General features: G+C 45.9%; 1 protein-coding gene across 1 annotated transcript in view; it reads right to left on the bottom strand.

The window, feature by feature from the left end:
- Nucleotides 1-2,427: 2,427 nt before the first annotated feature.
- The window catches only part of FZR1 (fizzy and cell division cycle 20 related 1), a 34,011-nt gene continuing 9,894 nt past the window's right edge, over nt 2,428-26,544 (bottom strand). Inside the window, exons 4-14 of the mRNA XM_063146962.1 lie at nt 25,074-25,137; nt 23,972-24,099; nt 22,446-22,528; nt 19,505-19,688; nt 19,241-19,306; nt 17,505-17,607; nt 14,375-14,559; nt 8,505-8,738; nt 7,142-7,246; nt 6,880-6,972; nt 2,428-5,496 (exon numbers count right to left, since the gene is read on the bottom strand). Coding sequence (XP_063003032.1) covers nt 5,455-5,496; nt 6,880-6,972; nt 7,142-7,246; nt 8,505-8,738; nt 14,375-14,559; nt 17,505-17,607; nt 19,241-19,306; nt 19,505-19,688; nt 22,446-22,528; nt 23,972-24,099; nt 25,074-25,137 — 1,287 coding nt within the window. The 3' untranslated portion in view covers nt 2,428-5,454. The remainder of the gene's footprint in view (nt 5,497-6,879; nt 6,973-7,141; nt 7,247-8,504; nt 8,739-14,374; nt 14,560-17,504; nt 17,608-19,240; nt 19,307-19,504; nt 19,689-22,445; nt 22,529-23,971; nt 24,100-25,073; nt 25,138-26,544) is intronic.

A 26,544-nucleotide genomic window follows, 5' to 3' on the forward strand; every position in this document is an offset into this window, starting at 1 on the left:
ATCTCTGTGTGTTTATCTATGTCTGCATCCTTCTTGAAGCCTGGGCACCACACTTCAAGGATGCAGACAAGCCGGAACATGGTCAGAGGAAGGCAACCAGGATGATCAGGAGTCTGGAATCCAGGAGAGACTGAAAGAACTGGGCATGTTTAGCCTGGAGAAGATTAAGGGGAGACATGAAAGCACTCTTCAAATACTTGAAAAGTTGTCACACAGAGGACGGTCAGGATCTCTCCTCAATCCTCCCAGAGTGCAGAACACAGAATAACGTGCTCAAGTTATATGAAGCCAGATTCTGTCTGGACATCAGGAAAAACGTCTTGACTGTTAGAGCAGTATGACAATGGAACCAGTGACCTAGGGAGGTTGTGGGCTCTCCCACCCTAGAGGCCTTCAAGAGGCAGCTGGACAACCCTCTGTCAGGGATGCTTTAGGGTGGATTCCTGCATTGAGCAGGGGGTTGGACTCGATGGCCTTATAGGCCCCTTCCAACTCTACTATTCTGATTCTATAATCAAACCAAAGGGCTTCAGTAGCTTCAACGTAGTATTAAGCAACCCCAGTTCCAAGCAAGCAGAAGAACGTAAACAAGCTGCTTTATATGCCAATAAACAGCTTCTTTTTATTTCTGTGCTCCTGGCTGGCAGAGGCGGAAGGGCTAGAACACTGGGACTGCCGGATAGGAATATGAGGTGGTGGTGGTGATGCAAATGGAAGGGAAGGCGAAGAAGCGAAGGGAATGGTCACTTTTCCATGAAAAAGGGAAGTCGTTACCCAGTACAGCACTTGACGGCTCTCCATGAGGAGACCCCACATATAGAATCATAGTAGAGTTGGAAGGGGCCTACAAGGCCATCGAGTCCAACCCCCTACTCAATGCAGGAATCCACCCTAAAACATCCCTGACAGATGGCTGTCTAGCTGCCTCTTGAATGCCTCTAGGGTGGGAGAGACCACCACCTCCCTAGGTAACCGGTTCCATTGTCGTACTACTCTAACAGTCAGGAAGTTTTTCCTGATCTCCAGCCACCCCCCACCCCCCATTTCAGCAAACTATCAAGGAGTTAGCCCTCCCACTTTTGATGCACACGGTCTGCAATAAGGGGACAGCTTTGAAAACCAGCTAGGAAGTGGGCAGTGCAGGAAGAGGGAGCAGCAGGAACATCTTGAGCATTGGGGCACCGCTGGGTGGGGTAACAGAAAAGCAGCTAACAACCAGCAATGCTGGTTTAATTTTTGTGAACCGCCCAGAGAGCTCCGGCTATTGGCGGTATAGAAATGTAATAAATAAATAAATAAATAAATAAATAAATGCACCAATAATAGTAGGTAGGTGGCAGAGACAGAAGAATACTCCCCTAGCACGGGACAGGCCAATTAGAGAGACGCAAGTGATGTTTCGGCAGCACAGGGGAAGCCGGGATTTGATTCCTCATATTGAGGCAGTAGCTAAATCCTGTCGTTTTTTTCCTGTATAATATTGCCAGGATTCGATCATTTTTGTCTGTCTCTTCTGCCAAGACTCTTGTTCATGCATTGGTTATTTCTCGGTTGGACTACTGCAACCTTCTTCTCACTGGCCTTCCTTCTTCTCACATCAGTCCGTTGGTTTCTGTTCACCACTCTGCTGCTAAGATCATCTTCTTGGCTCGCCGCTCTGACCATGTTACTCCACTTCTGAAATCTCTTCATTGGCTTCCAAATCACTCCAGAATCCAATATAAACTTCTCCTGTTGACCTACAAAGCTTTTCACTGTCTAGCTCCTTCCTATCTCTCCTCTCTCATCTCACACTATCGCCCCGCTCGTGCTCTTCGCTCCTCTGATGCCATGTTTCTCACCTGCCCAAGGGTCTCCACTTCCCTTGCTCGGCTTCGTCCATTTTCTTCGGCTGCCCCTTACGCCTGGAACGCTCTTCCAGAACATTTGAGAACTACAAGTTCAACCGCAGCTTTTAAAGCTCAGCTAAAAACTTTTCTTTTTCCTAAAGCTTTTAAAACTTGAATTGTTCTGACTTTTATACTGCCTGTTTTGTGCATTCTCTTCCCCTTCTTATTGTTTTATTATGATTCTATTAGAATGTAAGCCTATGCGGCAGGGTCTTGCTATTTATTGTTTTACTCTGTACAGCACCATGTACATTGATGGTGCTATATAAATAAATAAATAATAATAATAATAATAAGTGGGAGGACCACCGACGGATGAAGGGCCTGGGCGGGGAAAATAAGCTATGCACGGTAGCTGATTTGTCTGATCACGTGGAGGGGTGTGTGCGCATCCCTCCCAGCCCCACCAAAAACGGAACAGGCCATATTTGGGAAACAACGGAACTTAAAATTCACTACAGCTTTGAAAACACCACTCGCTTGCCGACGTAAAGTTGAAATCCACAAATCCTTTTAATACCAGATACATTAACTTTACAGATCAAGTTGCAAGGGTTTTTTTTTTTTCGTATCATACCCCTCCTCTCCTCTCCCGCCTCCTTGGAAAATGCACTGCGTGTAGAAGAATGTCACACACACACACACAAAACACACACACACACACACACGCACCTCCCCGCCCTGCACAAAAAAAGAAATCACAATGCGAATATTCTTAGATTTTTTTTTATAAACATCTGGCCGGAAAGTAAGGTGTATCGAAAGTACAAACTTGCAACGTCACGCCATCATCAGCATCTTCTTCCTTGTTTCGTTGTTTCGACACACGCTCTTGTACTGTCACCCACAGCAGAATTGGGGAGACAAAACACACACACACGCAACGCACACACACGGAATACTTATTTGGAGGCCTCCAACTGCCTCCTTATAAACACACACACACACCCCAACCACAGCAAAGCAGGAAAGGGCGATTTAAATAACTTTTCTTCTTTCTTTTGCCGGAGACACGATCTCAAGCTGGTAACTCTCAATGGAAGTAGAGGCAAGACACCGTTAGGGCACTTTTGCGCGTGAGCCCATGGGTTAAACAACCCATGGGGGGCGTGGGCAGGTATGGGCAGGAAAGTGTGTGCTGGCTGCTGCAATGCGCCGTCCACTTCTGGTGTTAATCAGCAAGCTACGATCAGCCCATTCGTAGGTTGAGTGTGATGCACAAAATTGTATGGATGGGTTGTTTAGGGGCGAAACAACCCAGCAGTTAACTCAACAACAAAACATGGGTTCATCGGTTTGTTTAGCCTCTAACTAATCCACCAGTCTGGGTTCACATGTCACGGACAACCATCTAACAAAGGGTCGATCATGGGTTACTGAATAAAAGCGGAAGTGGCAGGCGTGCAGGAGGCATCAGCCACACTCCTGTTCGTGCATGATAACCCATGGGTTGTTTAAACCATGGGCTATCATTACATCTGAACCAGGTCAGAGACTCCTTAGGCTTGGAGGCAGGCAGTCGACGGCTCTTCCTGGAACGTGCTGGTTGAGCATCGCGTCAGGCGGACGCTGCTGGCAGCTCCTGGCAAGGCCATTCCCCCAACTGTCCCCCCTGCCCTGAGATGAAAACACCTGGGGGTTTTAAAAGCAGAAAGGGACTTGGGGAGAACGGAAAAATCATTTCCAAGGCCACAATCTCCGTTTTATGGAGTGCTTCCTGCCAAGAGTGTTCGTCTCAGTGCAATACGTGCATACACAGACTATGCAACTAATGGCAGTCCAGATGTTGGTCCTACAACTCACATTTTCCCTCACCATTGGCTATGTTGGCTAGGGCTGTTGGAAGTTGTAAGCGAAAACCTCTAGAGGCCCACAAATTGCCTACCCTTCACCTAACAGCACCGGGAGATGGTCACCAGCGTCTCCCAACCTGGCGTCCTACAGATGTGTTGGGCTACAAGTTCCGTTTTCCTCAGCCAGCATGGGCCATGTAGTTAAAAGATCTGGAGGACAATAGGTTGGGGAAGGCTAGCCCGCACCCAATGCACCACAAGACAAAAGGTCTATTCCCACATGCCTGTAAAGAGCCATAAGGTTGTCTTGGTCTATTCCCAAGACAACAGCAACACACACACACACACACACACACACAAAGCAAAAAAGCATACAGCTGGGGCGACCATTTGCATACAAATCAGACTGAGATTGGCTGCAGAAAGAGCGCTTAAATTGTAAAAGCAACACACAGAACGTAAGTGCTTTATTCTCTCTCTCTCTCTCACTCTCTTTCTCTCTCATTCACATGGCGTTCAACAGAACAGGGTGCACTCTATCCTCTTCCGCAAAATAAAAAAGAACTTTAAAAAAAAATCCACTCTGGATCTAACTAAAGCTCTTTAAATGAAAGAAGACCTTCTGTAGCCATTCGTTACACCCCCCTTTTCCAAGACCAAACACACCAAGAATGAAAATACACGGCTCATAAGGGCTGAACCATTGCTTGGCCAGCAAAACTGAGTATCCCTCCCTATACTCTCAATTTTATCCCAGGCTTCTTAGTTTGGACAAACCATAGTTTGCCAGGGCGCTTGACTCCTGGAGGCAGGGGAGGGTGTAGCTCTCCTTTTTTTAAAAAAAAACTTTTCCTGTCTGTGACCCTCACTGACTTAGAAGGAAATCCCACCCAAATTAACAGGACTTTCCCCACGAGCAGGCCCAGCACAAAAATCTTAAATGCCTAACTGTCTGAGGACAAGAAGCTTCCTTCATTTCTGCTCCACTTCCCCACAAAGGCCGAAGAATTAAATCAGTCACACACACACACACCCGACCCAGCGTCCTCCAGATGTGTCGGATGACAGCTTCCATAATCCCCACCCACCATGCCCGATGGGCCTCCTGGCTGGCAATGATATCCGACATAACTAGAGGGCACCAGGTTGGGGAGTGCAGGCTTAAATAAAATAATTCTTTTGCTCTTGCTGCTACAAGGAGGTTATCGACGCCCCAGTCAAGCTGTGCTTGGAGTCAAAGAGGGAAAGTATTAGCAGAACACCAATGTCTCAGTCAGCTCTGGCTTATTCACACAAGCGACATTTCTACATTGTATATATTTTTTTCTTCTTCTCCCTCCTCTTCATGGACTGAAACAATCCAGTACTGTCATTTTTACTGACCCAGTATGCATACACTCAAACATATAGACACTCCCCCCTTCTCTCTCTCTCTCTCTCTCTCTCTCTCTCTCACACACACACACACACACACACACAAATATAATATCAGACACTTTCCTCTCGTTGAAAACCTCCCCTCACCCCTTGTTCCCTGGCCTGACGGACGAGAGTAGAACCGTTTGGCAGCTTCCATCCCACCCACCCCACTCCCTAAATAATGTCCAGTAGCATTCATACTTGGATATTTAATAAGGATCTCTGAGACTCCTCTGAACAGATTGACATGTAGTGCCCCCATTCGCCCACCCCAGTTCCCCAAATCATAGCCTCAAGTTCCATGCACGGAGGTTAGTGGTTCTCGAACCCAAAACGCAGCCTCGTGGCGGGTTTTACCGTATCCGGGTGAAGAGGTTAAGGACTGAGACAGACTCCTAGGATCAAAAAAAAAAAGGAAGAGGAGGGATTGTTAGCTCCGTACCACACTCCCAGCAAGGCGTTACAAAGCATTTCTTTGCACAACTGGTTGTAGCTAAAGATGCAGACAAGCTGGAGCGTGTTCAGAGGAGGGCAACCAGGATGATCAGGGGTCTGGAAACAAAGCCCTATGAAGAGAGGCTGAAAGAACTGGGCATGTTTAGCCTGGAGAAGAGAAGGCTGAGGGGAGACATGATAGCACTCTTCAAATACTTGAAAGGTTGTCACACAGAGGAGGGCCAGGATCTCTGCTCGATCCTCCCAGAGTGCAGGACACGGAATAACGGGCTGAAGTTACAGGAAGGCCGATTCCAGCTGGACATCAGGAAAAACTTCCTGACTGTTAGAGCAGTATGACAATGGAACCAGTTACCTAGGGAGGTGGTGGGCTCTTCCACACTGGAGGCCTTCAAGAGGCAGCTGGACAACCATCCGTCAGGGATGCTTTAGGGTGGATTCCTGCACTGAGTGGGCGGTTGGACTAGATGGCCTTATAGGCCCCTCTTTCCTTTAATTTGTTTTTGTTTTCTGCTTTATTCTTAATGTCAAAACCCGGGTGAGCCCAAATTGGGGTTACAAAGCATTTCTTTGCACAACTGGTTGTAGCTAAAGATGCAGACAAGCTGGAGCGTGTTCAGAGGAGGGCAACGAGGATGATCAGGGGTCTGGAAACAAAGCCCTATGAAGAGAGACTGAAAGAACTGGGCTTGTTGAGCCTGGAGAAGAGAAGGCTGAGGGGAGACATGATAGCTCTCTTCAAGTACTTGAAAGATCGTCACACGGAGGAGGGCCAGGATCTCTTCTCGATCTTCCCAGAATGCAGGACATGGAATAATGGGCTCCAGTCACATCAGGAAATACATCCTGACTGTTAGAGCAGTACGACAATGGAAGCAATGACCTAGGGAAGTCGTGGGCTCTCCCACACTAGAGGCTTTCAAGAGGCAGCTAGACTGCCATCAGTCAGGGATGTTTTAAGGTGGATTCCTGCATTGAGCAGGGGTTGGACATGATGGCCGTATAGGCCCCTTCCTTTGATGATTTTCAAAGGATACAGTTGTAGTTTCACTGTGAGGGTCCCTCCCCTTTTTTTTGCTGTTTGCTCACCAGAAGGTGGCAGAAATTGATAGTCATCCTGTGTTCCAGAAAGAGAGCAGCGAGGTCCGGCCTCAGAACTTGCTTTGTCCCTGCCAACCCTCCCAAAATCAAGGAGGCTGTTCTACAATGGTCCTCATCTCGCTAAAACGGAAGGAACGGACTAGATTTCTGTGACAGGTGTGTGTCGTGGTCTCACCCTCATCCGCCCCACACCAGTCAAATGCCCGCCCACCCATTTTTACCTTGGTGGAGCGAGTTTTGCTGAAGACATTCCAAAACCTCAGCGTCTCATCCCCTGCTCCGGTTACAATGGCCTCCCCGTCAGGTGACATTGCCTGGAGAAGGGAAGAATGTGAACAGAATGTGAACAGAATCTGCCGGGAAATGTTACCGGGGAGGAGGGAGTTGCTGCAAGGGAGACACGCCCTTCCCTCGCCAACATAGAACATCATTTTCTACAGGCGACAGTGCATACTTTTAATGCAAAAAGAGGAGAATGCTCACCAGGTAGAGGACTCTGTACGAATGCCCGGTGAGTTTTGCCACCTGAGTCAAGGATGGGTATTTCCAGACCAGGATCTGGTTCTGTGAGTATCCGTGCGTGCTCACCTGCAGAGAAAAGGCCCTTAAGGTCACAGCTAGGAAGAAAGAGATCTAGCATTTAACTTTTAATGTTTTTAAATTTACCTATACTTGGAAGATGGTGTTTTTGGAGATTGAAAAAATTGTGGGAATGAAGATAGAACGAACACCAAAAGTTGCATTACTGTCACTATTTGAAGATTTAAAATGTAAAAAAGAAATTAAGGAATTGATAACGAATTTGCTGACTGCGGCAAGATTGATGGTAGCTAGGAACTGGAAGATTCAAGGGGAATATTCTATTGAAGAATGGTATAAAGAAGTATGGGATATAGCTATTAATGATAAATTGACTTGTAATATTAAATGGAGAAGAGGTATAGCTAAAACAAATGATTTTGAAGGAATTTGGAAACAGTTCCTAATATCTGTGTTTTCTAACGGAAGTGGGAAACCGCCAGCAGAAGAAAGTATGAGATTTTGGAATCAGGAATGAGATCCCGAGGTGGGGGGTGCACTTATATGTTAAGTTTGATTATGTTATTTAGATATGATATTATGTATTCAACATTTATTCAACATTCATGTAGTATGTTGTTTTCTTTAATTGTAATGCTGTATGTTCAAGTATTGTAGAAAATAAAATAAAAAATTACATTTTTTTTTACCTATACTTGTTTCATGTTGTTTAATCGTGCACTGCCCAGAGAGCCTTGGCTGGTGGGCAATATAAAACTATTGTTGCTATTGTTATTTATTACATTTATATCCCGCCCCATAGCCGAAGCTCTCTGGGCGGTTTACAAAAGTTAAAAACAGTGAACATTAAAAAACAAATATACAAAATTTTAAACCATAAAAAGAATAAAATACAAACAAAAACAAGACAATATCCGTTTAAAACAACTATTCTGGGTTCAGTTAAAAAACTCAGCATATGCTGTTAAATGACTAGGAGAAGAGAAAAGTCTTGATCTGGCGCCGAAACGATAACAATGTCCGCGCCAGGCAAGCCTCATCAGGGAGATCGTTCCAAAACTGAGGGGCCACCACTGAAAAGGCCCTCTCCCTGGTTGCCGTCCTCTGAGCTTCCCTCGGGATAGGAACCTGGAGGAGGACCTTAGATGTTGAGCGTAGTGTACAGGGAGGTTCATGTCGGGAGAGGCGTTCCATTAGGTAAATAAATAAATAGTGCTCTGCTGAAAATAAACACCACATGAGCCTCCCTCCTGCCCTTCACCTTTGAGGCGGAGTAGCCTCATTTGCTCCAGCTAAAAGTCCTTACCAGCTCGTTGGCATGCTTCGACCAGGCCAGGTTGCACACCTGCGACCCAGTGTCAATGCACTGCAGGGGCTGCCCGGTTAACGTGTTCCAGAAACGTATGCAGCGGTCCGCCGTCCCGCCCCCTGAGGCCAGCAGCCCGTGCTGGTGGGGGGACCAAGCGATGGCTTTGACTGCCGCCAGGTGCTCCGTGTATTGTTGGACGGGGCTGAGGCTGGAGTGATTCCAGACGAGGAGCTGGGGAAGCAAGACAGACTCGTGAGCACCTGGCTTTCAGAGCAGGGGTGCTGCAGGAGGAGCAGGTGCGCCAAGTAAGCCCAGAAACAAGCAACGCCCAAAAAAAGCACACAACTGAGTACAAAATACATTATTTTTCTACAACACGAATCAAAGTTCTTTGTAGGGCAATTAAGTCCCCTAGCTGGTTATATCTCAAGTCTGGATTCTACACACTTAAATAGGTGAGTTCTCAATGAAACATACAAGTTGTTTTTCATAGTTGTTTTTCTGTCGCTCCAAATGACAGCCCAGATAGATGTGACAGCCAGGAGTGCCTACTATCAGCTTCGGCTGATACGCCAGATACACCCCTTCTTAGAGTCAGAAGGTCTAAAGACAGTAGCGCACGCGCTGGTAACCTCAAGGCTTGACTTCTGCAATGCGCTCTACATGGGGCTACCATTGTACCTAGTTCGGAAACGTCAACTAGTTCAAAATAGGGCAGCCAGGTTGGTCACCGGTACATCTAGAGGTGAGCATATTACCCCAACATTAAAATCACTCCACTGGCTGCCAGTTAGTTTCCGGGCAAAGTACAAAGTGTGGGTCATTACCTTTAAAGCCCTACATGGTTTGGGTCCAGGTTACCTGCGGGATCGCCTTCTCCCATACAGTCCGCCCCGCACACTCAGGTCCTCTGGGGTGAAGTTACTTCAGTTAGCTAAAACTAGGCTGACATCAGTTTCCCAGAGGACCTTTTCTTCTGTCGCCCCCGGATTGTGGAATGGCCTGCCGGAGGAGATTCGTAAAATTATGTGTGATTTTAAGGCAGCTTTAAAGACTAGCCTTTTCCGGCAGGCCTATCCAGATTAATGTAAAATCAAGAATTTTTAAGATGTATTGATTCCTGTTCTAATGTTGTTCCCCGCCTCGATCCAAAGGGAGAGGCGGGTAAGAAATAAATATATTATTATTATTATTATTATTATTATTATTATTATTATTATTATTAGTGACAGGCATCCGGTATTAATCCCGTTTCGTCATGCGAGACTTCCTCAGAGGAACAGTTTCATTTTTGCCGTGTGCGAGCACAAGCCGTGGGAGTAGGGTTTGCAGACTCTTAAATAGTAGTCTCGCGCTGTTTTTAGTTAAAGCCCTCCAAAAAGGGTGTGTTTTTTGGCAAACAATTTAAGCCTTTCCTTAATATGCAGCCTTGAATCTCTGTTTTTTTGCTTCTTTTAAATTTTGTTTTAACTGTTTTATTCTGTTTTTATTTTCATTTTATCTTGTGCACCGCTCCGAAATTTTTCAATGGGGAACGGTATATATAATATTCTAAATAAATAAATAAATGCTTCAACAGCGGCAGACAGGTGTGGGCCAAGTAAGCCGCCACTCCAGGGCTGCCCTTTCTAACGCTCCCCTTTGGAGGAGAGGCGTCTGGGAAAGAGAACTTCCTCAGTTGTAGCACTGCTCCCACTGCCCCCACCTGTGGAATGCTCTGCCCAGGCCGGCTAGCCTGACATCTTATCTGATGTCTTTCTAACACCACTTGCGGGGGGAAAGACATTTACCCAGGCTTTTGGATCTGGCTTTAATTATGCTGGATTTTTTTTATTATTATTATTGCTTTGTTCTAATTGTTGCAACTTGTGTTTGAAATTGGGCATTGTTACTAGGGCTGTGCACTGCCTCGGGCCGAGGCACCGAATCTGAGCCGAGGCGGGCTGATTTGGCCCGCTTCGGCTCGGTTCCGAGGCGGTTCTGGCTCAGCCCAAGATGCCCCAAAGTCGAAGCTGATTGGCTCTGAAGCTTCGGGTTGCCTTGGGCTGATTCGGAGCAGCACCGGGCAGGCCTTACCCATACAAACTATGGTGGCCATAGAGGTACTAATAACTCAGAGGCCCTGTGATGTCTTAAAATCAGTGAACAGTCACTGCAGAGGCCACCAGTGAGGGAGGAAGCAGCAGCCAGGCACCTCTCCATCGTGCCTGGGTCCAGCTCCAGCTGAGAGCCCCCCCGCCCTCCTGCTGCCAACTGTCTCTGCAGAGGCCACCAGTGAGGGAGGAAGCAGCAGCCAGGCACCTCTCCACTGTGCCTGGGTCCCGCTCCAGCTGAGAGCCCCCTCCCTCCTGCAACCAACTGTCTCTGCAGAGGCCACCAGTGAGGGAGGAAGCAGCAGCCAGGCACCTCTCCATCGTGCCTGGGTCCAGCTCCAGCTGAGAGCCCCCTTCCTCCTCCTACCAACGGTCACTGCAGAGGCCACCAGAGAGGGAGGAAGCAGCAGCCAGGCACCTCTCCATCGTGCCTGGGTCCAGCTCCAGCTGAGAGCCCCCTCCCTCCTGCTGCCAACTATAACTGCTGGACTTTGCAACTAAGATTGTAGTGCCTGAATTTGCTTTCCTTTCCCCCCTCCTCCTCCTTCCCAATCCCCTTTCCTTTTGTGTCATGTCTTTTAGATTGTAAGCCTGTGGGCAGAGACTGTCAAGAAATACTTTTGCGAGCTGCCGTGAGAGCCTTTTTTGGCTGAATGGCAGCATAAAAATGCTTAAATAAATAAATAAATAAATTTTAAAATCACGTGCGGCCCGGTTATTTTTGCCAGCGACGGAAGCCAGCCGAAGTGAGGCAGTGGAGCCAGCAGGTAAGTGGGGAAATGGAGGCTTTTCTGGGTGCCGACCACGCAGACAGCACCTAGAAAAGTCCGAGTCGTCTCTGGCAGCCTCCAAAACAGCCCCAGGCAGATCGGGGTTGCTTCGGGGGCTCCAAATTGGCCTCCGAGGTGGATCGAGGGGGTCCCTGCACAGCCCTAATTTTTACCCTGCCTTTAAATTAAGAGCAATTCAAGGCAGCTTTGAATTGGTCACTAGTTTTACACATTGTTTGCATGTATATAAAACAATAAACCATCCTCTGGAACGGAAACGGTTCCCAAAATGAGCACTGAAATGAGTGGCCACGCGCATTTCCAGAAGAGGGCAGGTCAACAGTGCTTCTCTGACCGGCCGCATTCCAGAAATGAGTGTTGCTACTTGTTTCGGGTTTTTTCAGGCTCTGCTGGTTACTGCTGTGCTGCTAGCGTGGGGGCAGATAGGATCCTGCCCATGAAGGATGCGGAAGAATAAAATAAAACAATTATGTGCTAATAGATCCACTATTAACAGAATTCATGCGGCTCTTGGTCTTTGCTTCACTCCAGAATTTTTGGTACTTTTTCTAATGGTTTCCAGTTTTCTCTACTGTGGGTTATTTATTTCACTGAGATTAATATTCATAAGCAGCTTTTCCACCCCAAAGTGCCCTCAAAGCGGCACACAATAGTAAACACAACACTAGAAATAAACATTCAAACAATATCCTAATGCTTTTAAGAGCAACAGAAAGCACAAACACGTCATCCACAACAGAGTCAAGAACTCAAAATCAAGATTGAATAGGGTGGCCCTATGAAAAGGAGCAGAGGGCTCCTGTATCTTTAACAGTTGTATAGAAAAGGGAATTTCAGCAGGTGTCATTTTCGTACACATGCAGCACCCGGTGAAACTCCCTCTTCATCACAACAGCTAAAGCTGCAGGAGCCCTGCCCTCTTGACCAGATACAAAAGAGGGCACAGCTCCTGCAGCTTTAACTGTTGTGATGCAGACGGAATTTCACCAGGTGCTGCATGCATACAAACGACACCTGCTGAAATTCCCTTTTCAATACAACTGTTAAAGACACAGGAGCCCGGTCCTCCTTTCCATAGGGTCACCCTAATATTGAAGGTCTTTTGGAAGGTTCAAGGAGAGGCCTAATGCGCCTCCTGGGCAAGGCTGTTTCACAGCCTGGGCACTGCAAGCAAGGAAGCCCCCACCTCCCACTGGCGGTGGACACAGTCGAACAAAAATCTTAATTGAGGTACACGATCCTTTAGCTTTTATGAAGACACTGTTTTACGCAACAAGCTGTCAGCTGCCTTGGGTGCTATGCAGTCAAAAGGCAGGATAGAAATACCTTAAAATAAAGAAGATGGAAACGAGACACACATACACACACACACACCTCTTGCCTTAAGTCACCCCATATTCTTTTGCTCCCGCTGCCATGCCTGTTCAGGCTACCCCACACCTGACAGCAAGGGTGCAGAACCTCAGGCCCGAGGGACAAATCCTGGCCACTTGGAGGTCCCAATCCTGCCCTCTGGGGCACGCCAGATCCTCTCCCGTCTGCCAGTCCCATCCGTTTCCCCTGAACACTCAGCTCAGGGCTTTGCCTCATTCTAAAAGGCCGAAAGGCCTCTCGTAAGGCTTAGGCCTCATCTACACCAAGCAGGATATTCCACTATGACAGCGGTATATAAAAGACAGGAGCCACACGACTGCTTTATAGCGGTATAGAAGTGCACTGACAACTGTCGGGGCCCATTGACACATAGTATTTATTTATTTATATTCATTTATACCCCATAGCCGAAGCTCTCTGGGTCGTTTCCAAAAGTTAAAAACAGTAAACATTAAAAACACATCTACAACGTTTAAAAACATAAAAAGCATAAAAAAAAACAGTATCCTTATATACCGCTTTCATACCGCTATATTCTGCGTGGTGGGGTTCCTGCCTTTTATATACCGCTTTCATACTAGTCTTATAGTGCAATATCCTGCTTGGTGTAGATGAGCCATTAGCTAGTGGCAGTAAAACCTATCACCAAAACTATGGTGGTCTTTGGGGGGCGGGGGGCATCCCTAGAACGGAACCCCTGAGAAGGGCCATGGGGCTGAAAGAGGTCATAGAATCATGGAATCATAGAATAGCAGAGCTGGAAGGGGCCTCCAAGGCCATCGAGTCCAACCCCCTGCTCAATGCAGGAATCCACCCTAAAGCATCCCTGACAGATGGTTGTCCAGCTGCCTCTTGAATCATCATCATCATCAATGTAGTGCTTTATGTACACTTCCTTGCCAGTAACAACAACCTTGTAAGGTAGGTCAATATATTATTATGCCCACAATGCAGACCGGGAAGACTGAGGCAGAGGCAGTGGCTTTCCTTAGACTACCTAATAAGTAAAGGTGAGAGGTGATCCTCAAACCGAGAGCTTCATAGAATCATAGAATAGCAGAGTTGGAAGGGGCCTCCAAGGCCATCGAGTCCAACCCCCTGCTCAATGCAGGAATCCACCTTAGAGCATCCCTGACAGATGGTTGTCCAGCTGCCTCTTGAAGGCCTCCAGTGTGGGAGAGCCCACCACCTCCCTAGGTAGCTGATTCCACCATCGCACTGCTCTAACAGTCAGGAAGTTTTTCCTGATGTCCAGCCGGAATCTGGCTTCCTTTAACTTGAGCCCGTTATTCCGTGTCCTGCACTCTGGGAGGATCGAGAAGAGATCCTGGCCCTCCTCTGAGTGACAACCTTTTAAGGATTTGGAGAGTGCTCTCATGTCATAGAATAGTGTTGTTGGTAATCCACCTTAGAGCATCCCTGACAGATGGTTGTCCAGCTGCCTCTTGAAGGCCTCTAGGGTGGGAGAGCCCACCACCTCCCTGCTCAATGCAATTCCTGCACTGAGCAGGCCCCACATGCATAGCATCAAAGAGAGGCGGCACCCTGTCCAGGTCCACCCTAGCCACTCTGAAGCAGCAGGGGGCAGAACAGATGTTGGCCGCCGTACCTTGTTGTCGTTCCCGCCAGATGCCAGGAGCTGGTGGTCTGTCGACCATTTCAGCCCACACACTTCCTGCCGGTGACCTTGGAGACGCCGCTCAGACTGCAAGGGAGGAGTTCGGATGTCTCTCTGGAGGATCATCCGGTCCCGACTGCCAGAAGATAGCTGGTCTGCATTCCATGCCAGAGCACCTGAAACATTTGAGTTCGACGCACGTTAGCGCGGGTGTCAAAATAACCCTCCTGTTAGCAGGAATCCTTCAGTTCTGCCTCTACAGCCACCACAGGCTGAGCTACTGCGAAAGAGCAACCTTCTCCAACACGGTGCCTTCCGGATGAGTTGGAGTATACAGTGGCGGCCAAACCTGTGGACACTTTTTGAAATTATCACGGTTTGCCACTTTGCCGGCTTATAGAAAATGTTCTGTTTCACGAAATTCAAATGTTTCTATAAATATTGCAAAGGGAAGGATATCACAGAATCATAGAATAGTAGAGTTGGAAGGGGCCTGCAAGGCCATCGAGTCCAACCCCCTGCTCAATGCAAGAATCCACCCTAAAGCATCCCTGACAGATGGTTGTCCAGCTGCCTCTTGAAGGCTTCTAGTGTGGGAAAGCCCACAACTTCACCAGGCAACTGATTCCATTGTCGTACTGCTCTAACAGTTAGGAAGTTTTTCCTGATGTCCAGCCGGAATCTGGCTTCCTTTAACTTGAGCCTGTGATTCCGTGTCCTGCACTCTGGGAGGATCGAGAAGAGATCCTGGCCCTCCTCTGTGTGACAACCTTTCAAGTATTTGAAGAGTGCTATCATGTCTCCCCTCAATCTTCTCTTCTCCAGGCTAAACATGCCCAGTTCTTTCAGTCTCTCTTCATAGGGCTTTGTTTTCAGACCCCTGATCATCCTGGTTGCCGTCCTCTGAACATGCTCCAGCTTGTCTGCGTCCTTCTTGAATTGTGGAGCCTAGAACTGGACGCAATACTCTAGATGAGGCCTAACCAGGGTCGAATAGAGAGGAAGCAGTACATCACGTGATTTGGAAGCTATACTTCTATTAATGCAGCCCACAATAGCATTTGCCTTTCTTGAAGCCATATCGCACTGTTGGCTCATATTCAGCTTGCAATCTACAACAATTCCAAGATCCTTCTCTTTTGTAGTATTGCTGAGCCAAGTATGCACAGCAATACTTGGCCAAGTATGATGTGGTATCCAGTCTGTGAGGACAGCAAGCTCCTAATTCTTCGCAAAAAGAGAAATCTCAGCAAAGAGGACTGGCTGATGACCATAACACTGCACAAGGATGATTACCAGGGGAGCTCTTCTGCAACTATGAAGATACCAAAAGATTCTAGGTCCTCAAAACCAGGTTGAGAAACCTTGCCTTTCCAAACCAACTATTACCAACTAGATGGTGTATCTGTCACCGGCTTGAACTCTAAAAGCTGGTGTGGAACGTTTGCAGCTTTGTATGTACTATAACCTTCATTATATTGTTCATTATATGTGTTCAGAGGAGAGCAACCAGGATGATCAGGGGTCTGGAAACAAAGCCCTATGAAGAGAGGCTGAAAGAACGGGGCCTGTCAATCAGCAATACTACAAACGAGAAGGATCTTGGAATTGTTGTAGATCGCAAGCTGAATATGAGCCAACAGTGTGATATGGCTGCAAGAAAGGCAAATGCCATTTTGGGCTGCATTAATATAAGTATAGCTTCCAAATCACGTGAGGGACTGCTTCCTCTCTATTCGACCCTGGTTAGGCCTCATCTAGAGTATTGCGTCCAGTTCTGGGCTCCACAATTCAAGAAGGACGCAGACAAGCTGGAGTTTGCAGTTTCCAAGAATCCAACATCATGGTTTATGCATCATCTCAGTTCTACTGGTGAAGGTTACGCAGACATCTAACATAGCTATGCCAGACTGGACCACATCAAGTTTGCCTTCCTTAGTGGTCCCTTTTCCCCTCTTTTTAATTATTATTAAATACACTGAACTCAAGAAAAAACAAAAATAAAACATAAAACTATACACATCCAATACTTATTCTATATCCCTCCCCGTTCCCTCTCAAGACTTGGACAATTACATCAAATCACAGCACTAAATAAACAAAATAGAAGTATCCCATTAATTGTGACAAGTCCGACAAAGTATTTCAGGAAGATTGTTGATTATCTAGTTTTTTTAAGAGTCCCACAGAATTCTATAGGCTTCTGCCAAAGTTGTTCTGTTTGATTCCTTTTTCATGTAGTCTATATATTTTTGCCAGTCTGTCTTGAAAGTATCTCTTTTCTTTATCCCTCTATGTCAGCCTTCCTCAACCTGGGGCGCTCCAGATGTGTTGGACTACAACTCCCAGAATGCCCCAGCCAGCTGGCTGGGGCATTCTGGGAGATGCAGTCCAACACATCTGGACCACCCCAGGTTGAGGAAGGCTGCCCTATGTGTTCTTAAGTTTGGTGTCAACTTTTCGTTTATTGCTATGTCCCAGATTTTCTTTCTCCACAGTGATACTGTTAATTGGCAGTAGTGTTGTGTTTTTTTTAAAAAAAACAACAACTTAGGACCAACTAAAATGTCACAAAGTAATGAGCTAGCTGTTGAGTTGGAAAACACCATCCCCAGGGCTAACTGTCATCTTGACCCTATGGGGAAGAAGGAGCTGTGGGTCTGCCCCTCCATTGGGAGATGAGAGGACGGTGCAGGGCCTTCCCACCAGCCTGAACAGTCTCCTTCATTTCTTTTTCTTCCTCTTCCCTCCCCACCCCCTTTTCCTTGTGTGTCGTGTCTTTTTTTAGAATGTAAGCCTGAGGGCAGGGACTGTCTCCTTTACTGACCAATTGTAAGCCGCGCTGAGAGCCTTTTTGGCTGAGGCGTGGGATAAAAATACTCTAAATCTTCAGAGAATGGTGTGGATAAATATTCTCAACGTCCAGCCTGATGAGATTCAAAAACTTGGCTTATTATTTTAGTTGATCCTAATTTTTTTTAAAAGTAATAGGTGCCTGCAACATCAGCATAAGAACCCATTATTGAAAGAAGAAAAACTAGTACTCAAGATGGAAGAGGACCCATAAACACCTAGGTACAAGGCTACAGTTTACACTATTGTTGTTCTTGCATTTCCTTACCCACTCTAGCCGTATGACCCTCCAGCATAGACAGCTTCTTTCCTGCTGCGGCATCCCAAATCTGTACAAAACCTTTGTGGGTCCCGACCGCAACCAAATTACCCTAAGCAAAAACAGGACACGACATTATTATTATTATTATTATTATTATTATTATTATTATTATTATTATTATTATTTTATATAGCACCATCAATGTACATGGTGCTGTACAGAGTAAAACAATAAATAGCAAGACCCTGCCGCATAGGCTTACATTCTAATAAAATCATAATAAAACAATAAGGAGGGGAAGAGAATGCACAAAACAGGCAGTATAAAAGTCAGAACAAAATCAAGTTTCAAAAGCTTTAGGAAAAATAAAAGTTTTGAGCTGAGCTTTAAAAGCTGCGATTGAACCTGTAGTTCTCAAATGTTCTGGAAGAGCGTTCCAGGCGTAAGGGCAGCAGAAGAAAATGGACGAAGCCGAGCAAGGGAAGTAGAGACCCTTGGGCAGGTGAGAAACATGGCGTCAGAGGAGCGAAGAGCACGAGCGGGGCAATAGTGTGAGATGAGAGAGGAGAGATAGGAAGGAGCTAGACAGTGAAAAGCTTTGTAGGTCGACAGGAGAAGTTTATATTGGATTCTGAAGTGAATTGGAAGCCAATGAAGAGATTTCAGAAGTGGAGTAAGTGGTCAGAGTGGCGAGCCAAGAAGATGATCTTAGCGGCAGAGTGGTGAACAGAAACCAACGGACTGATGTGAGAAGAAGGAAGGCCAGTGAGAAGAAGGTTGCAGTAGTCCAACCGAGAAATAACCAATGCATGAACAAGAGTCTTGGCAGAAGAGACAGACATAAGAGTTCACAGATAAAAATACAGTAATAGCTGCAGAATCTGGAACTGACCTTCATCTCTGCAATCCACAGCACCACTCTAGACAATTCTGAAGATTATAGGCATTTATTCACTCTCCTCTCACTAACAGAGCAGTTAAGGTTTTATAGACAATTTGCCAGGAATGCATTGCATTCTACGTAATGTTCATGCAAGTCACCAGAGCCCATAATTCTTGCTGTAGCTTTTTGTGTGTGTACAAAATGAAGGGGGGGGGGGAATTAAGTGGTATTTCTTCTCGCACAAATTCGGCATGCGCTTGTGCCAGGTCAGGTCACTAGCCTAATTTGATCTGGTTTAATTTGTTTTTAACAAATTAATTTGTTTTTAACACATGGTTTAATTTGTTTTTAACTGTGCATATTTATTGTTTTGTACTGTATGTTTTTATCTGTACGCCGCTCTGAGATCTTAATGATATAGGGCGGGATATAAATGTTTTAAATAAATAAATAAATAAATAGTCCCCCAAGACCAGTATCCTCTACTCTGGGAGAAGCATCTCAGTTAATATCCTTTAACTGGTGACTGAATTTAAATGGGGACTGAAGCTTAAGGTGACCATATGAAAAGGAAGACATGGCTCTTGAATCTTAAATAGTTGTGTAAAAAAGGGAATTTCAGCAGGTGTCACTTGTATGCATGCAGCACCTGATGAAATTCCCTCTTCTTGACAACAGTTAAAGCTGCAGGAACCCTTAATTAACGGACCCCAGAATAGCTGTTTTTATAAGAATACTGTGTTTTTATGCTTTTAAATTTTGTATATTTGTTTTAATGTTTACTGTTTTTAACTTCTGTAAACTGCCCAGAGAGCTTCGGCTATGGGGCGGTATATAAAGGCAATAAATAAATACTGACCCGTTCCGACCATCCCACGGAGGTAACGGAATCGCCTTCGACAGAAAGGTCACAGAGCCGAGTCACCTTGAAAACAAACAAGGAGAGATCAGAGAAACAGGAAACAGCAAGGAAGCCCTACAAAGGCCCTGATAAAAGGGCACTCAGTATCAATTCAGAAACCTCCCCCGTGCGAAATTGTGTACGGCACAAATTCCTCGAAAGGAAAGGGGGGGGGACACATTGTGAGAAGAAATTAATACCCCCTCTTCTCCGCCCCTTTACCTGGCTGGTGCAGGCACTCCAGAGGTAGACGCAGGTTCCAAGGCCAACACTGAGGACATTGAGAGACGACCAGTCCACCAGATTCAAGTAAAAGTCGTCCTGCAGTTCTGGGGCATCCAGAACTTTAAAGGGGATCTTCGAGATCTTCCTCGTTGGCTTTCGAGGGGATCGTAGCAACTTTTGGCTGTTGTTTTGCGGGAGGGGGGGACGGAGGGAGGGGGAGAAAGAGATGTGAAAAGGGAAAAGCTGTTCTTTCCACAAATATATCCCAGAGCTTGGGAGTATCACTTCCTACAGATACAGAGAAAGCGAAAATTATCTTTAAAAGTGTCAAAGGGGCCAATGTGTAGGAATACTTTCTGAAACCATTGTTAAGTGGCATTACTGAAAACATTTAGCTGTTTGAGGGAAGGAACGTTCTCTCTCCCCTCTTACTCTAGACCCACACAGACAGAGTAAATATTGCTGGTTAGCTGCAAGTGGTCACATGGGGAGGGCTTTCCTCCGTGATGGAGCTAAGGATGGACCTTGGGGCCAGCGTTTCAGAACCTACAACTTACCCCCACACACACTCACACACCCGTTAAATGACTGCCCAGAGAGTGGCAAGTGTAGAAGCAAACTCCATCTTATTCCTATAGAAATTGCAGTGCTATTTTTGAGTTTAAAATGCAAAAATGCATGTTCTGAAATATTTTGTTTAATCAGTTGGCAAAACGTTTAGCTGTTCCAACAGATCAGGAATGTATCATAGAATCATAGAATAGTGTTGTTGGAAGGGGCCTATAAGGCCATCGAGTCCAACCCCCTGCTCATTGCAGGAATCCACCCTAAAGCATCCCCGACAGATGGTTGTCCAGCTGCCTCTTGAAGGCCTCTAGTGTGGGAGAGCCCACCACCTTCCTAGGTCACTGGTTCCATTGGCGTACTGCTCTAACAGTCAGGAAGTTTTTCCTGATGTCCAGCTGGAATCTGGCTTCCTGTCATTGAGCCTATTATTCCGGGGGGGGGGGTCGAGAAGAGATCCTGGCCCTCCTCTGCATGACAACCTTTCAAGTCCTTGAAAAGTGCTATCATGTCTCCCCTCAATCTTCTCTTCTCCAGGCTAAACATACCCAGTTCTTTCAGTCTCTCCTGAAAGGGCTTTCAAGACCTCTGATCATCCTCGTTGCCCTCCTCTGAACCCGCTCCAGCTTGTCTGCATCCTTCTTGATGTGTGGTGCCCAGAACTGGACGCAATACTCCAGATGACGGCAAACCAGTGCCAAATAGAGGGGAACCAGTACCTCACATGATTTGGAAGCTATACTTCTATTAATGCAGCCCAAAATAGCATTTGCTTTTTTTGCAGCTACATTACAGTGTTGTCTCATATTCACCTTGTGATCTACAACAATGCCAAGATCCTTCTCATTTGTAGTATTGCTGAGCCAAGTATCCATCTTGTAACTGTGCAAGAAGCAGTTTAAATAGGAGGACAGGGCTCCTGTATCTTTAACAGTTGTATTGAAAAGGGAATTTCAGCAGGTGTCCTTTGTATATATGGGGAACCTGGTGAAATTTCCTCTTCATCACAACAGTGAAAGCTGCAGGTGCCCTGCCCCCTTTTAAATCTGGTCACAGTATAGCTGCAGTATAGCTCCTGCAGCTTTAACTGTTGTGATGAAGAGGGGATTTCATCATGCATACAAACAAAACCTCCTGAAATTCCCTTTTCTATGCAACTGTTAAAGATACAGGAGCCCTGTCCTCCTTTCCATAGGGTCACCCTAGTTTAAAGCATGGAATGGCAGGGGCCGGGGGGCAAGATTATTGTGTGCTTCAAAACTTAATACATGGCTATCTACCCCACTCCCACCCCCACAATATTATTACATCCAGGCTCCAAAATTCCCTAGCTGCCCCATTGCTTTTCCAGAAATATTTCTTGAAATTTTATTTACTGGCTCCAGAAAGCACAGCCCTGATTCTCCGATCATAAATGCATCCCATGCCACCAGTCCAGCAGGCTGGTGAAGGGATATATTATTATTATTATTATTATTATTATTATTATTATTATTATTATTATTATTATATTTATTTGTATCCTGCCTTTTGCCCAATACTGGGCCTCAAGGCGGTCTTACAAAGTTTAAAACATACATTGTAAAACCTAGGAAAAGAAATGTAAAAAAAAAAAAAACGTTTAAAATACACAACAAAATTATAAGTCATTAACATAGAGGGAGGACCAGATTATTCTCCAAAGGCCTGCTGGAACAAAGAAGCTTTAGCCGGCTTCCGAAAGCCCATCAAGGAGGGAGCCAGCCTAGCTTCCCCGGGAAGAGAGTTCCAGAGCACCGGAGCAGCCACCGAGAAGGCCCTCTCCCGTGTTCCCACCAAGTGCACATGTGAAGATGGCGGGACTGAAAGAAGGGCTTCTCCAGAAGATCTCAAAGCACGGGCAGGCTCATAAGGGAGAATACGGCCTTTCAGATATGGTGGGTGGTGAGAAAGCAGGTAAGCTCTGGCTACCCAACACACCTTGCTAGCACATCCAGCCACTTTTGTCCCATTCCCCCCCCCGCCCCCTTTATACATCGGGGTGGGGCTGGAGAACAAAACAAAAGAGAAAGGAGAATCTCCAAAATACGATGTCTTCATTCCTTCTCTCTCCAGTCTCCAGGCAAATGCGAACTGGAAAAGGAGAAGGATAAAATCCCACCCCCTTCTGCTCTCTCAGGTCGACGGAGGGAGGGAGAACAGGGAGGGGGGAGTCACAACATCTCTCAAGAGGCAGATTTCAGCCCAGCTCCACCACCAACCTTCACCTTACAAGCACTGGCAGAACTGGAGTGCCTCCCAGTTCCCAACCTGGAGTAGGAAAACGGCTCCAGAGAACCCTCACCCCCGTACTCACTCACTCACTCACACACACATCGCCAGAAGGGGAGCCAACCTTTTGTTACTGACTGGGGAGAGAGAATATGGAGAGACCTCGTTGCCGTCATCTGGGCTGGACCGTTTCGTAGTGAGGGAGTACTAAAGAGACGAGGAGGAGGAAAGCATCAGCCTCACACCAGCAACTGTTTAGAAATTATGCACTGGAACCTCTTGCCCCTCCTCCATGGGGCCAGCCAGAAAACGCTAACCCACCCACAGGTCCAACCGTTGCCTTGGTGACAGGATCCATCCAGTTCTGTGTTCCCACCTATGTAATCCCTATCGCCTGCTGTCCAATTCAGGCTTTTCTAGAGTGTGTCTAGAAAGAAGACAGGGTATGGTCTCAGCACATGACGAGATAAGGGTTTGCGCAACTAAACAAGGAGCGGGTAATGAAATCAGGGTAAGGGGCTGGATGGAGCCCAGTGGGGGAAAGCACCATAGAATCATAGAATAGTAGAGGTGAAAGGGGCCTACAAGGCCATTGAGTCCAACCCCCTGCTCAATGCAGGAATCCACCCTAAAGCACCCCTGACAGATGGTTGTCCAGCTGCCTCTTGAAGGCCCCTAGTGTGGGAGAGCCCACCACCTTCCTAGGTCACTGGTTCCATTGTCGTACTGCTCTAACAGTCAGGAAGTTTTTCCTGATGTCCAGCTGGAATCTGGCTTCCTGTAACTTGAGCCCGTTATTCCGTGTCCTGCACTCTGGGAGGATCGAGAAGAGATCCTGGCCCTCCTCTGCCGGTGAAGCCGCTGCGCTGACCAAGTCCGTGGCTGGAGGAGTGCCCCAGGGCGCGGACTTCACCAGAGCACTTTGCCTGGGTGGCATCTGCCTTTGATCAGGGCAGGTGCTGCATGGTTGAGTCCCTGAAGCTTCATACAACACCCCGCTGTGTTTTGAGATGGCAGCAGGGATTCTCTAATGGGCAGGGCTTGGAGGCCAAATGCCGCCTCACTGGAGAGAACCACGAAGGCATCTTGGATGAGGGCTGGATGAGACCCTTAGACTGGAGGTCCCCCACCCCAAACAGGCGTACTGACAATGCAGACACCCAAGGTGTCATTCATCCACTCCACTGGACTCTATTTAAAGGAGCAATTTTAACTGTCTAAGCCCTGAAGGGCCTCAGGCCAGAATTATACCTTAAGAAGCATCTTCCTCCAGCTGGTTTGACAACTTCACATCTCTCCCAAAGGCCCTGTTTTGTGTTTTCCCAATTTCGGAAATGTAGCAGATGATTCTCAACGGTAAGCCTGTCTTTAGCTTTTGGATACCACAGCTAAATGGGTCCTAAGTCTGCCTGGTCTTCCTGTTTTATGCGCCTTACTGTTTGTGGTGGGGTTTTTGGGTGGGTGTGCATGTGTTAAGATTATCTCTGTGTTTGTATGGTTTATATTTTTGGGGTGTTTTGTGGTTTATTTGTTCCTTATTATTGTCTATTGCTTTTCATTTTTATTGTAATTTTTACTGCACAATTTTTTAAAATTGAACTGTACTGTTATATTAAAAACCAGGATACAAATCTTAAAAACAGGTATTACTGTGAAGAGGCTCTTCTTCTCGGGCGTGGAGGGCTGCAGCCTCCTGTCTTCTGTCTGGGGGTCTTGCACTTTCTCAATTCCAGCTCCCAAGAGCTCGTTTTTTAGCAAGGCTGAATAAGCTAGTCCATCTGCAGGGGCAAGAAAAGCGGAGAAACTTGAAGAAGAGGCTTATTGAAGCTGTCCATTTTTTAAAAAAAAATCAGAAGCAGTAAATTACAAATGAGTAAACGTGACATAATATACAGAATATATGCTTTATACGATTAAAAAAATGGGTTAGAGGCAAACATTTCATAGGAAGTTAATAAGATGTAGAATTAGTATGATTAATGAAATTAATGTAATTTTTAAAACTTTAAATGTTAGTAATATTTACAGCTTACCAATATTAAAGATTCTTGGGCTACAATCCCACACATTTCCCTTGGCATTAAGTCACACTGAACTCAGTGGGGCTTACTTCTAAGTAGAGATGTATACAATTGCACTACTTATTTATTTATTGCATTTATATCCTGTCTTTTTTCCTCCAAGGAACCCAAGGCGGCGTACATAATCCTCCTCCTCTCCATTTTATCCTCACAACAACAACCCTGTGAGGTAGGTTGGGCTGAGAGGCTGTGACTGGCCCAAAGTCACCCAGTGGGTTTCCATGGCCGAGCGGGGACTAGAGCCCGGATCTCCCGACTCCCAGTCTGACACTCTAACCACTACACCACACCGGCTCTCCTGTTAAGGTCCTAACAATATATTGTCCAAGCCAATGAACGGACAAACAATTTAATTAGGAAAATCGAACATAATACCTATAAAACCAGTATCCCCTATGCAATATTTTAGGGGAGAATGTCTATCCTAATAGTTGATAAACTGATTCCCCCTCTGGTAGAACACATTAATCTTCCTGCCCTTCTCTAAACCTAACAAAGAATATGAAGAACCTGCCTAGCTCTCTCCAGCGGATAAACACCGACCTTCCTCCACAGGAAACTAAAAGCGCTATGGCCGAACGCAAAACAAGAGATGCCCCTTATGCAACCTACCAGAATTCACCCTAAGAGGGATACAGACATGCAAACAAAAGGCAGGAGTTGATGTCTACCTTTTCCATTGTCCGAGGTGGCATCTTTTGCTTTTCTGTTTTGACTTGGAGACTTTTCATTTTCCTGGAAGCATAGAGAACAGGGATAGAGGCAGCTGTTTTCAGAATTCCCAATCTGTTCTGGGGACCTTTTCTTCGTCAGTTCATTTGCCAAAAGCAGGGCGGAGAACTTCTGGAGGTCTAGGGGTCATTTCTGCCCCCCCGAGCACCCGCTGCGGACTGCTTACCATAGGGCACCCTTCCTAATATTTGGATTGGGAAGATTGTTACGCTTTTTTAGGGATTGTATCTGAATCAACAAGGGAATACCCACTCAAGCTTGTTTAACATTTTAATCTTATTATATTAAAACAGCAGTCCTTGGGATAAGTCTAGGGCTAGCTTTACACTCATTGCTAACTCAGGGACACTGTGTGTGTGTGTGTGTATGAAATAGGGAATGTTTATAATAGAAATGGGTATTTTGGACCAGATAGAAAGCGCTTATACCACCTTAGGCTCTAATACTGCTGGATCTCACCACTTTATCATCAAAATAACACCAGTCTTAAAATCCCTTCACTGGCTGCCAATTAGTTTCCGGGCAAAGTATAAAGTGTTGGTTATCGCCTTTAAAGCCCTACATGGTTTGGGTCCAGGCCGGGAGAGATTCGTCAACTTAACAGTCTTCCGGAATTTAAGAAAGCCATAAAGACTGATCCCTTCCGGCAGGCCTGCCCAGTTGAATATTAAGATGCCTTTTTTAATGGTGTGCTGCTTTTAATGATGCACTGGTTTTAAACATTTGAATTAGTTTTATGTATTTTATGGTGTTTTTATTTGTGTCGTACCCTGCCTCGATCCAGAGGGAGAGCAGGTAACAAATAAATAAAATTATTATTATTAATTATTATTATTATTATTAAAATTGTCATGGAAAGCTCCTTAGGAATACAACAACAAATTCAAATTTATTTGTGTAGCAAAAGCCATTACAAAGAAACAGGACTCATCGAAACAAAAGTAAAATACACATCAGTTTAAAATAATGTTAAAACCCAACTGTAATGGCTTACTCATCAATACAGATTGGCTTATCGCAAATTTCTCCCCTTAAGATTGCTGCTCTGAAGGCAAACTGGGCCACCTTTTCAGAAACCTGGTGCAATCTGTCCCCCAGTAAGGAGTTAATCAAATGGCAGATTTAAGTCCCTGCATTGAGCTGGGGGTTGGACTCGATGGCCTTGTAGGCCCCTTCCAACTCTGCTATTCTATGATTCTATAGCAAATCTGATCTTAAATCTTCATAAATTGGACAATAAAGAAGATAGTGAGGGAGATTCTCAGGCACATTGACCCTACATGGGCAGTTCGTAAGGACTCTGACGGAAGCATCCGATGATAATAATAATAATAATAATAATAATAATAATAATAATAATAATATATTTATTTATTTCTTACCCGCCTCTCCCTTTGGATCGAGGCGGGG

The sequence above is a fragment of the Elgaria multicarinata genome, chromosome 23, assembly GCF_023053635.1.
Source record: "Elgaria multicarinata webbii isolate HBS135686 ecotype San Diego chromosome 23, rElgMul1.1.pri, whole genome shotgun sequence".
Taxonomy (NCBI): Eukaryota; Metazoa; Chordata; class Lepidosauria; order Squamata; family Anguidae; genus Elgaria; species Elgaria multicarinata.